This window comes from Triplophysa rosa, linkage group LG7, assembly GCF_024868665.1.
Source record: "Triplophysa rosa linkage group LG7, Trosa_1v2, whole genome shotgun sequence".
NCBI classification, from domain to species: domain Eukaryota; kingdom Metazoa; phylum Chordata; class Actinopteri; order Cypriniformes; family Nemacheilidae; genus Triplophysa; species Triplophysa rosa.
In genome coordinates this window covers 4430288-4443396 of record NC_079896.1, presented here as the reverse complement: position 1 = coordinate 4443396, position 13109 = coordinate 4430288, and the positions used below count along the sequence as shown (strand labels likewise).

At 38.1% G+C, this 13109-nt stretch overlaps 3 protein-coding genes across 5 annotated transcripts in view; 1 reads left to right on the top strand and 2 right to left on the bottom strand.

Annotated features, from left to right (window-relative positions):
• Positions 1-443: 443 nt before the first annotated feature.
• On the bottom strand, positions 444-6670 carry tmem74b (transmembrane protein 74B). The gene is made up of 2 exons (XM_057339050.1): positions 6381-6670; positions 444-5253 (listed from the first exon to the last, which is right to left on the bottom strand). Exon 2 carries the CDS (start codon positions 5202-5204, stop codon positions 4500-4502), a length of 705 nt encoding a protein of 234 aa, XP_057195033.1. The 5' UTR covers positions 5205-5253; positions 6381-6670; the 3' UTR covers positions 444-4499.
• A 1109-nt stretch (positions 6671-7779) lies between these two features.
• Positions 7780-9568, top strand: blcap (bladder cancer associated protein). Its single transcript, XM_057339062.1, has 2 exons — positions 7780-7875; positions 8636-9568. The coding sequence occupies exon 2, from the start codon at positions 8765-8767 to the stop codon at positions 9026-9028; it is 264 nt and encodes an 87-aa protein (XP_057195045.1). The 5' UTR covers positions 7780-7875; positions 8636-8764; the 3' UTR covers positions 9029-9568.
• Positions 9569-9891: 323 nt separating this feature from the next.
• ripor3 (RIPOR family member 3) overlaps positions 9892-13109 on the bottom strand; it is a 35457-nt gene continuing 32239 nt past the window's right edge. For all 3 annotated transcript variants that reach the window (XM_057339059.1, XM_057339060.1, XM_057339061.1), the window contains 5 exons: positions 12868-13026; positions 12466-12668; positions 12299-12382; positions 11739-11829; positions 9892-10217 (listed from right to left, as the gene is read on the bottom strand). In XM_057339059.1, coding sequence (XP_057195042.1) covers positions 10120-10217; positions 11739-11829; positions 12299-12382; positions 12466-12668; positions 12868-13026 — 635 coding nt within the window. In that variant the 3' untranslated portion in view covers positions 9892-10119. The remainder of the gene's footprint in view (positions 10218-11738; positions 11830-12298; positions 12383-12465; positions 12669-12867; positions 13027-13109) is intronic.

The following is a 13109-nucleotide window of genomic DNA, read 5'->3' as shown; positions in this document are numbered from 1 at the left end:
ATGAAGTGCCAATTCGTATAGTTGTGCTTGGACACACTATACTTTTACATTTCAGACTGACAGAAGTGAAGAACTTATTTGAGTTAAAGGCGGGGTGTCCGATTTCTCTTAGCCGTTGTTGATGTTCAAATCACCAAAACAAACACACCCCATACCCCCATCTTTTGCTTTCGTCAGCGCTCGGCCTGGCTAATGTCCATCATGTGCACCTTACTGCTGATTGGCTACAAGGTTGTTCTGGTACTCGGCCCGACTCAGTTGTCTAAAGCGTAATTCGGAAATCGGTTACCCCGCCTTTAAATTACTACAGTAAATGACTAGAACTGACCTACAGTCCACGTCAATTTCTGTATGTAATAATGATAAAATATTCCTGTTTAATGGGTGCAGTGAGGCTAAAAAAGGACACAGCCAACAGGAATAACAACAAAAAAAGTTTTATTTTATCTCACGCATGGAAACTGTATCAAAAGGTGAACATTTGCCTTGGACATACAGGAGGTTACAGAATTCAAATGCACAGCTCACATAGTACACATGCAGTTCACTCCTCCTACATTGTAAAAGCAGAGGGATTTACCCCAGTGCAGCGGCGAAAGAGTAAAAATGGGATAACAGTCTGCATGGCCCTTACAAAATGTTGTGCACACAACTCTCTGCAGTATTGGAGTGCAGCGGTTCATTGTGCCGCTCTCTCCGTGATTAACCTTCACAGATTTTACACCGATGCAGATTTAGTAACAGCCGAGCATCTGTTATTCATTATCGAAAACAACTACAAACCCCTTTATTGTGCTCATTTGAAATTCAGTGCTCTGCGGAACAGCACACCACCATACTGCTACTTATTCTTTAGTGTAGAAAATGTTTACTGTGGATAGTATGTGAATTTTCTTTTAGTAGATAATAGGATCTACTTAAATATTTGCTGTAACAAACAGATGACACTATATGATGCCCCATATCCCACAATGCAATGGGCTTAACCTTCTATGTCCAAGGTGACAAATGAACAAGTAATTTATTTCATTATTTATCCACATTGCCCAAAGGTAACACATTTAAACTGGATTGAAATGCAAAAAGCGCACTAAAAATGATTTATTAATGGATATATTTGTAAGATTAATTTAAAAAACAATAATGAAGCCCCTTAAAACCCTTAACCCCTAAAAGGCTTTAATGGTGGGGCAGATTGTAGTAAAACAAAATAGCCGCCTCATAAAATAGTTACGCATTGCAATGAAATTGTGTCGAAATAACTGAATGCTGCTTGCAGAATTGAGCATGCAATGTGTGACACTGTGCCAAACCATTTGTTTAAATATTTTGTATTTTGCATACTTTTCACACACTAGCCTACTTTTTAACAGTATACTTTATTTTCTTCAGTATGTGGTAAACAATACAGTGGTGTTCCATTCCGAACACAGCCAATGTGACTTTCTCTCTTCTATTCAGGTCCAAGGTAAAGCTTTACATTTAGGGTTGTTTTGTTAATACAGTGGTTTAATATTTAGTTAATGGGCTTGTGCATGACCACTGTAACACTGTAATAAGACCAACACTGTGTATACAGCTGACGTGGTGTAACTGGTGGATTACCGTTTAGTGTCCTCAATACAAATTCTTCTGTGCTTACAAGACAATATTTTACACAAACACATGACACACTTTTCCTTCTCACCCTATCACATTAGACTATAACCAACATCTTACAGCTAATAAATGACAGCTATATGTGACCCTGGACAACAAAACCAGTCTTATGGGTCAATTTTTTGAAATTGAGATTTTTACATAATCTGAAAGCTGAATAAATAAACTTTCTGTAGATATATGAGTTGTTAGAATAGGACAACATCTGGCTGAGATACAACCGTTTAAAACTCTGGAATCTGAGAGCGCAAAAAAATCAAAATATTGAGAAAATTGCCTTTGAAGTTGTTAATCAGGGGCACTGTGGCAGACCATCCACTCACAAAATAAAGTTTTTATATATTTAAGGTAGGAAATTTACAAAAATCTTCATGGAACACGATCTTTAATTAATATCGTAATGATTTTTGGCATAACAGAAAAATCGATAATTTTGACCCACACAATGTATTTTTGTCTTTTACTAAAAATGTTCCCATGCTACTTAAGACTGGTTTTGTGATCCAGGGTCACATATATAGTACAATTTTGTGATGCAATAAAAAATTATGGAATATCAAAACATCCAACTAATCCATTTCAGCACTTAAAGTTGCATCAGGCAGAACATGGAACATTTTATATTTATTTAAACCCATGTCATCACACGTTACACACCACCAAATAGGTTATTTGAGAAGGACAATATATAGTAAAGTTTAAACAATGTGTAGACTTTCTGGGGCAATTTCCCGGACAGGGTTTAAAACTAGTCCCAGATTAATTTAAATGGAAGTTTCTTGATCGAAAACAACATGCAATAACATATCTTAAAATATATCAGTGTGATTGTTTTGTCTCAAGATGTACACCAGTAATGTTTTTTTTTTTGTAAATTATGTTTTTAAAAATGACTTAAATATCCTAATTTAACTAAAGCCTAGTCCTGGTTTAAAATAATCCCTGTCCGGGAAACTGCCCCTCAATGTTTAGTAAACATTTTTTTAAAGAATCTTAATAAACTGGAATGTCATCTATTTTTTACTGGAAAATAAATACCAACGGTTAATGTTATATTTATAATTCTAGAGGAAAGATTTTTTTCACAAGTACAATATTCTCTGCATTTGTCACCATGTGCTCACGTTAACCGTACAAACTGCTTTCACCTTAACAGGAACAAACGCAAGTGTTGCTTTGTTTATCTTTTAAAGGAACAGTTCACCTTCAAAATAAAAAATCTATCATCATTTACACACCCTGTTGTCATTTTAAACCTGTGTGATTTTCTTTCTCCTGCAAAACACAAAAGAAGATATTTGGTTCCCATTGACTTCTATTGTATGTACACAAAACCAGTGCAAGTCAATAGGGACCAATGGTTTTCTGTTAGCAACATTTTTCAAAATATCGTCTTTTGTGTTCTGCAGAAGAAAGAAAGTCATACAGGTTGGGTGTGTAAATAATGACAGAATTTTCATTTTGAAGGTGAACTATTCCTTTAACTTCAAGATTTTAACCTGCTGGCTAAAAATCATAAGAGGTTTTTCTTGAATATTTGCACAGAAACGAGAAATCATAACATTTATTGTAAAGTGACCCCAAACATTCACTTCCTGATTGTGAAGTGAATGAGTTTTTTCTCTCTCACAAATAGTAGGCTATTGCACTTTAATCTGTACTACATCTAAGATGTTTAATACATCTGCTGTTCTTAGGTTTCTGCTAAGTTTGATTACAGTCTTGTATTTTTGAGCAGTGTACTTTATAATAGTTACTACCTCAGCAGGAACAAAGGCCATAATGCAGTCAGCTGTATGGAGATCAAGTACACGTGAATGTCAAATGTGACCATAGTGTCCTGCTTAAATATTGTGTTTAAAAGGGGTGTTGAGAATATTCCTTAAAGCATCTGTTGTGTGATTGAAACCGAACATTGCTATGGAAATATATATTTTCTACTGGAATATAGACATATTGCACCATCACAGTAAATGTTCACATTTTTGTTATTATGAAGCACATTTCTACTAATGTCAGATATTGTAAAATAGATATTTCACTTCAAATGTTATGCATTCAAACGTCTGTGTGTTCTCTTGGTAGCATGGTATACTCTGTGAACGTGAGGTGATGTAACATGTAAGTGACCACATATACATCAGTCCTACAAAACACTAACATTTTACAAATAAACGAGTCTAAATGTGTTCACGGTATATAATGAACTTTTGTAACATCGTAAGGCATATCGCATCCTTGGATAATAATAGTTTACACATATTCCATTCATAGTGTTCTAGTGAAGATTATACAGACATTTATTTCAAGTTTTGTAAAGTAGCTGATGGCGGTTTATATTGCAGCATGTCGAGTTAGTTCGGCTTTATGATGGCTGACCATTGTGCTTTCTATCAAAGGTCTTTGACATAAATCATTGTTCTGTTACATTCTGTTGTGCATGTTTGTCTGGACCTTAAAATGACTGCAGTCCTTGCAAGGCAGCAGTATATTTATAATCGTACATTCTTCATTTCTTTCTCCATCACTTTAGGCTTTAAAAATTGCTTGTAGCTTCAAAATGAAAATAAAGGTGATCAGAAAGAGGAACCATTTTAAGGTTCATATTTTTCCCATTTTACAGTCTGTGGAACCACTACAAAGAACATTTTGCGCAAACTTTCTGAAGGTCCAAGGGTCCACCTTTAGCAACATTTCTTCTCATAATCTTTATATACATCAAAATGCGGTTTTAATTCAAGTCACTGCAAAACTTACCCAAAACCTGAACCCTCTTTGCTGCCTTTCAAGAATTGAGGTTTCCTTATGAAAATGTATCTAACCCTTGTGATCCGGTTGTGCTACGTGCTTTGCGCTCCGGTAGGAGCTTCATTACCGTTCGTGACGTCAGTGGCAGCGCTCGGTTCACACTCCACGAGCGCGTCCCTCCCATCACCCTCCGCCAACTGTCTCATTCTCATATTTACAGATCCGTACGACTTCATGTGTCTCCTGGCGAAAGTTCTCCTGCGATACAGTTCCCCTTTGCATATAGACACCATTAACAAAACAGATAAGAGCATCCCCCCAAGAGTGAGCAAGCCAAGTCCCGCTATAATGCATTTGTCGAGGTGCGAACCGAGCTGCGCGTAATACATCTCCAATTTCTCCATCTGGCGCGCTGTCACCTGGTCCGGATTGACTCTGGCCTCTCTAGGGATCGTGTAGGCTATTACAACCAATATGATCCCGCTGATGAGGAATATGAGCGCGCATATGAAGCCGTAGTCCACCGAATTGTCGTTGTATTCGAGCTCGGGCTCGTCGTCGGAGCGCGGGGAGGGCACTTCTCTCTGAATACGCATTGGATTTGACTGGTGCTCGGTGGCCATGCAGTCGGGTCCACATGTTCTCGACGTAACACGGATCCTCGTTCCCTGTTCTTCATCCTCGAACGACGCGTTTTCGATGCCGGTCGCTGTCCGCGGTGCTGATGAGGCCTGCTGAGATTCTCGGCCGCTCCCATCCCCCAGTTCACGGAGCTCTACGGCGTTCAGAGACTCCATCTACACTGAGCGCCTGCACTCATGTTGAATCAAACACCTCTCGTTTCACCTGAAAGAGAACAGATACTTCATTTTGCGTAACAGAAATGGTCACAAAAAAATGGCCAGATGCTGTGCTGTATTCTAGTGGTATTGATCACGTGTGTTTTTAAACAATTTTGTCTTTAAAAAACGTTATAGTTTTAAAGCAAAACGACACCCTGCTCAAAAAACATCCCAGCAGGAGCCAACACATAGACCCACAGAGACCATTATATTTCCCTTAAAACAGTTAGCTGGAAATATTTGTCAGGATCTTAAATATTAAATGATATTATAAGATAATTTTCAGTAAATAAATACAATTTTGTTATAGAGCAAAACGACACACTGCAGTAAAAAACAAGAACTTGTATTGATTTCCATTATAAACTGACTGTGTTGTGAGCTGTTCCGTTTTGCCAGATAACACCAATAGAAACCCAACACGATACCAGTAGAAACATACAGAGACCATTTTAGTTTCCATTAAAAACCGCACAATTCTAATTATAATCATTAAACTACCAGAATGTCTGTGATAGGTACTGTATGTTTTTTGGTTTCATGGTGGTCTTAAGTGCATCCTAAATATTAACGTTATAATTTCTTACTCTTCCTATATTTTGTGATAGGTTTATAGCAAAACGACGGATTTATCGTGGTTGCTTGCATGTGTTTATTTAAATATGGCATATATCACAAATACATTTAGCAAATTGTGCCGTTCAGTCGTATAACATGACGAATTCCCAATTTGTCAGTGTGCATCTGTGCGCTCAGTTTGCGTTAAAAGTGACAACTAACGCACCGCCTAATTGATCTCATCAGACTGACATTAAACAGAACGGAGGAACACGGTCATTAAACCAAAACACCATATCAACATGTCAGCAGGACGCATACAATCTCGTTTCTTACAGCAACGATTACGTGCGCTTCACGATCGACGATATTACAATACTCGCGCTTTTACGCGTAACCTAACACATTGTGGGTTCATTATTTTGACCTTGTAACACCCCGAGCGTCTTGCCTTTTGCTTTGCATAGCAACCAGCGATTACATTTATTTTTTATTTTTTTAATGTATAGTGCGATAAAGGTTTTATCGAATAGCACAGAAGAGATTAATACTGGTTAGAGAGCGATTACTTACCTCAAGGCGCGATGGCTCCACAGATATCATAGTAACGGTGAGATGCTGGCAGGAAGACCTTTTTCACGGAGATCTCGAGGGAAGATTTAGCCATGCGCGAAAGAAAGGCGATCATTTTTCGGCGTTAAACGCAAACGCAGCAGCATGCCAGATTCTTCGTCAGAAACAGCTACACAATCCAGTTCTGCATGTGCATATAGCCTGCTATGGCTTGTTATATGGTTCTGAAATGCACCCTAGCGTGTCTGCCCTGATCAGCTTCACTGGTCTCTGTTGAGATCTACTCTGTCAGAGGTTAATCAGGCTGTTTGATCGTCCATGCTGATATTTTTTTTGGATAGCTGACTGTTGTATTATAGGTATAAAAAGTATAAAAGAGTAAAATGTATTAACCCTGCATATATGTTTTAAATCATTCAAATTTGAAGTTTATTTTGCATGTTAATAATGTAAACTGTGCTAAAGAATGAAGACCATTAAGCTTTGTTTAAGGCTTATGTGAAATAATGTATATGGGTTTAACAAGTTTGTATACCAGTCAGCACCAACAGTCTGAATAATCTGATTTCATTGTTTACAATTATTTTATTATTGTAACCACTATTGTAGTGCATGTGAGGCAAAATGCCAGTCAAATACAATCTAATAGCCAAAGTTCATGCTATGCTGTTTGTCCCAGTGCCTCCTTTGATTCAGGTGTGCCATGGCAACAACATCAGATGATATATTTTTAAAGCCCCAGCTGCAGAATCTAAAGCATATATCTGGTTAAATCATTTTAGGATATTATCCAAAAGTGCATTAAGAGAACCTATAGGGAAATCTAGTGCTTGAAATTGCAACATAAAGCATGAACTGTGCATTATTTATTTAATTGTTTAGACTAAGGGGCTTTCTTCATCCATCTTTCCAAGGAATAATAGGCCTGTGTTTTTTACACTACCTTGTCATTCATAATGTCCCTGGGAGACGGTTTGCGATAAGAGCATCAAGATCCATCTTTAATATCGTACTGCTTATTTCCAGTACATTTAACTTCTATATGATAGTCTCTATATCTACAGCAAGGCAAATATTCTTTTTTTTCAAAAATTTATAATTTCACATGGCACATCATAAATCAAAAAGTGGTACCAAAGTACCATTACAAGGCAAGCATTGTGCACTAGTGACATTAATTAACATTATTTTCTTTGAAAATGTACAAAACAAAAAATAAACGCATCATACATATCCTGTTTTTGTCCGTTTAAAAAAAATGACATATTCCCCCTTAGTTGCTGTTACAATAAGCACAACAATGGAAACACCTGGGAAGCTTTTTTTATTAGTTTTTAACAACATTTCCAGAAATCTTTGATAATGAAGTTTCTGAATTATAATCAGGCATTTGGGGACCACGAAGGGTCCTCAGAGTTGCACAAATATACGCAATCACGAAAAGCAATGGCGACGGCTTATTTGGAAGATCAGGATTTAATTTAAAGAATGGCAGGTATGAACATTGTTTTCAAACGTTTTTAAGTTTTCAGTATGACTATATCAGATTGACATACTGAACATTTCTTAATTTGCGGTTAGAATGTTTCATTTGCCGCTTACCTTTAGCTACACGCTAACGCATGCTAGATATCCGGTTAGCCAACAAGCTAACAGTACTGTGTTGTCATTGTTTTTTTGTGTTGTTTTTGGTGTCATAAAATTTGTCATGTACATAAGTATGGAAAATAGCACACAAATATCAAATGTGTAGCAGTTTTTGTAGTGTACTGGCCATCCTCCTTGTAAACACTTTTGTCAGTAATGTTTGTCTAAATATGAAACTATTGTTTTTCGAACGTGGCAGTTTATCTTTCAATGTTTGCCATGTGCAGTTAATGTTTTAAAATAAATGAAGGTTTTCGCATCACTCAACGATTAATATATAGAGGTTCCCCACTTTTTCAATATTTGTTGTCGTTGTTTTGAATGTTTAAGTAGCACAAATAGTCAAATATCAATTGAAGTAATGGTATGGTTTTTATAATGATTGAAGTTGGAGTGGTTGTCAGCCCATGTATTGGGAACTCGACGCCATAATCTAAAAATAGCCTTTTGGCGTACAATCTCTTAAAATACGCCCTGTTGCTTTACCAATGGTACCTTATAAGGTGGTGGGTATGCTTGACTGTAAGACAAGCTGGGAATGATGTGCCAAAAACGATAAATGATCTGACTCTTATGTATTCATTGCTGTCGTTTTTTCTATTCTGTAGGCCTCCCCTGGTATTTGAACACAAAGTCTAATCCCTTGCCGAAACACAAGGGATTTGTGATTGTGTAGTGACACCAGCCATCCTTTCTGATATCTGAGCTCATACTCGGCCACCCCCCACACAAAGACAATGTACTGCCTCCAGTGGCTACTCCCAGTCCTGTTGATCCCTAAACCCCTAAATCCAGCCCTGTGGTTTAACCACTCGATGTTCATGGGCTTCTACCTGCTTAGCTTCCTGTTGGAGAGGAAGCCATGTACCATTTGTGCCTTAGTTTTCCTGGCAGCGTTGTTTCTCATCTGCTACAGCTGCTGGGGAAACTGCTTTCTATATCACTGCCACGATTCTCAACTGCCGGACTCTGCACACGACCCGAGTATTGTGGGCACCTAGGTTAGATCTTCAGAGTCCCCACTGAAACTCTTACACAGTCCCTGGGCAATCTCAATCCGGACTGCGAATAGAAAATTCACCAGAAATGCTGGAAAATTTCAGTTCTTTGTACCCACGTTGACAACCGCTTCACAGTCTCGCTGTAACCCATAACAAACTGCCCTCGTTCCCTGCCCGAGGCACACGGGCATCTCACCTTTGGTTGAGGAATCTGACGCTTGCATGGGTTACCTTTAGGGTTCCATAATCATTGTGTTCCGTGTACGTTCTTTCATTTCTGGATGCTGTTTTTCCCCGAAGGGTAGATGATAATGTGTGTGCGTGTATAAATTTGTATATTACGATTTTGTGTTTCTGTTCATGTGTCAATAATCAGTATGAATTCAAGTGTTAAGAGGATTGACGTGACATGAATTTTGTCAGAGGTGAATATTAATTGAGCCAAAGGCATTTGATAGGATCTCGCATCTGTACTGCGCCTTTAGCTCAAATGCTGTCACAACTTTTAATTCAATAAAGTTTCTAATGATCAACGGCTAACTGTTGTGAATGTGTAAGGAAAAAACCAAGCAAATCACAAAAAAACGACATATTCATTAGACAACTCAAGATCAAGGTTGATGACATTTTCCTAAGAAATGTTACTTTTCACAAACTTTTCTTTGACCTTTACTGTTCGACCTACATTGCTCCTTGCTAATTCATTTTAGAGGTACAAATACCATAAGTGACAAAACTAGTATACTAATACCCAGTATATATATATATATATATATTATAGCTGTTATTTTTGATGAATGCTTTATCACGGGTAAAGAGGTACTCAAAAAACTGACACATTTATTTTCTAATATTTATGGTTATTTATTTTAATACAGATGAAACATAGAAAACAGTTTTTTCATAAATATTTCACTCATAAAAATACAAAGGATTGTCATAATAATAATGCATATACTACAATGCATATAAATACTAGGCAATATGAGCAGACACTTGGAAAATGTGTTCATTAAAAAAACAGCCTGCACAGTAGAGACGTCCACACTATCCAGTTTTCTCCTAAAAAGTCAGTTGAGTTTCCTTTATTTTTAAAGGACTGTGATTTCAGTTTCCAGGTTCATATAAGCCTCATCCTGTATCTCATAGATCCGATCAATTTGCTGGAACGCCATGTGGCCTTTCTTACCTAAACAGTAACACAAAAAACAGCGTGAAAATGCAAAACGACAGCAAATCAGTGTTTAATGTGAAATCAATGGTTGTTCAAAACTTAAAAATCATTGGAATTTATTTTAGGTCATCAGGGGCCCGTTTCAATAAGGAGGTTCAACCAACACAGAGTTAAAAAGTGAACTCTGGTTTAAAACCGAGGTGCGAAACTTTGAGTTTTTGGTTTCAGAACAGCTGATTTGAGTTAGTTCTATCAACTCTGGGTAGACTCACCTTGAGTTAAGCGCTTGCACCACAAACCACGACAAGCCATGATCAATGGAGCTCCGATATTACGATTCACCATGGCAACGGCACCAAAAAAAAGCAACATGGCGGCAGAAAGTGCTTGAGAGCGAGGCACACTTTCCACTCTGCATACAGTGGATTTACTAATGTGCTTTAATGTGTAAATGACTTAAGTTTAAATTGATAAAAAGATAAATGTACCAATAAACAAGCAATCAGTAAATGAATGAATAAATGAATGAAACAACAGAAATAAATCTGAAATAATCAAAAAAATCTTCTATCTCTCTCCTTGCGAGACATCATGGTGTATGGGACACTTGTTAGTGTGCCAGACCCTCGTGTCAAAGTCAGAGTGATCATCGGTTCGAACCCTGCTCGGAGTAGTTTTGCGTAGGAATGGCTGCACGTCTAAATGAATTGTTTACCTTTATCACTGCATTTGTCTGTATTTATTCATGCACAGTATTTGCACACTTTATTAAGTAATTTCTTATCCTCCATAGAAAACTAACATTTATGAGAACATGTAAGGGAAAGAATCTGCTCTGATGTCATACACGGCCACGATGGCTGATGTTATTGATGTAAGGATGGATGAGATATATTTTGATATATCTAATTCACTGCAAAGAAAAATGGTTCAGTTTTAAGAAAAATGCACAGGGAAATGACAAAATTCAACTCGGGTCCTAAATTCCTCTCCTGAAATCAAAGAACATCCCTATGAATTAATGCAGCCTCTTCACATACAGGATCCTCTATAAAAGCACATAGGACATTTTAGTCACTGAGATGGTCTCTGTGCGATCAAAACGCGTGCCATGAATGAATGAATGAGGTACACCACTTGCTCTTTCAAAAGGAGGAGGAGATGGAAATAAACTCTGGGTTTACCAAAGAAAACCTGCTCCCGACCAGGTTAGGTTCACAGAGGAAGTTACTAAGGTTACTGACTCTGAGTATAAGTGACCTCTCTTTTAGAAACGGGCTTGAGTTACCCCGCATTCTCTGGTTTGACATACCTCACATTCTGAAACGGAAAACCCAGCGTTTCCCTCATTTCAGGGTTAATATACTCAGGGTTAATATACTCAGAGTTTACACTAAACCTCCTTTCTGAAACGGGCCCCAGATGTGATGAAGGCACAAAATGAAGGTACTGCATTTTCAAGGGGATCCTTGGAAGAACATGACACATGGACTATAGTAGACTATAGTTAGTAGGCCTAGTTTAAGAGTCAATTACCAAACGATAACACAGTCTCACGGGCAGCGTTTCTCAGGTCTTCGTCTGTGGACAGCCACAGTTCGGCCACCTGCTCTGCACTTTCTGAAGCCTAAGAGATACAAACAACTTCATGAATAATACAAAACGAGGACTGCACTGTTTTTTAAAATAGTAAGTTTCAGCACATCGAGCCAAATTTGTCAAGCAATGCAGGATCAGAAAGAATGTCAGATTAAACAGGATAAACAGAGCATGAAATGTATTACAGTATGTAGTATTAGAATGGATTAAGATGATAGCGGTCAGGATTCCTGACCCCGGCTAAAAGGATAATCTGTGTTCATAGGACGTCGTTCGGTTTGAGTTCAATTTTTTCCCTCAACATTTCTTGGATGTGAAATCACATTTCTGGGGCTGTGAATCACACTGTTAGGATTTCAGTATGGTGGCAGTCTCAGCACTCACAATTAAGTGTCTGGTTGTCTGATGAATATCGCACATAAAACTGGAAACAGTCAAATTAAAAATAGATCAGATTATTCTGAAGCCGTTGCAGTATACATACATTTATAACTCACCTTCAGACATTTCAAAGCAAGACAGGCCTCGAGTTGCACTTGCGCGTTGCCCTTTTTCAACAGATCTGTATAGCGAACCACTGCCTGTAATACAGTCTCTAGTGTGATATTTGCTGGGATTTGTTTTGTTTCTCGATGTGAACTATTAACAGATATGCAGTTTTAACCTTTGTCCTGAAGGATTTGGATCTCGAGGCCCTCCTGAGACAAGAAGCGGCTGCTGAGGTCACCTTGTGATTGGCATCGGTCTGTAGTTTGGCTAGAAGCTGTAGCGTGCGATTCGTCGGCTGCAGCTCGGAGATCCGCCTCCCTTTCAGCTTTTTCAGGGCTCGCCTCCTCTTGGGACTCTCCAGACAGGCTATCAGATACACTGAAGCAAACCGATCAGAGAAGACACGAGATCTATTGGGAAGAATACTTCAGACTGATTGATTGATGTTCAGGCCAACTGGGGAAAAGTTTCTCAGACGTTTGTTTTTGTTATCCTGGGGCGGGTCAATAGCACAGAATATTTGTTGACTCTTTAATGTAAATGTAAACTGTGATAGAGGGAGAGTTTGTGGTGTCACCTTCTTTAGAGAGATGCGAGATGTGCTCTCCAAAGTCAGTTATATTCCATCGGTTGAGGTAGACTAACAGTTGAAACACAGACACTCTGTCTGTAGTGCATGGATTTACAGACGCCATCATACAACTGCACTGAACCTGACGAAGCAGCTGACCAAAAACTACAGGAGAAAACAACACTAACGTTACCAAACACCAACAAAAGTGGAAACAATGTAATGTAATAGAAACATTTGAACTGTGC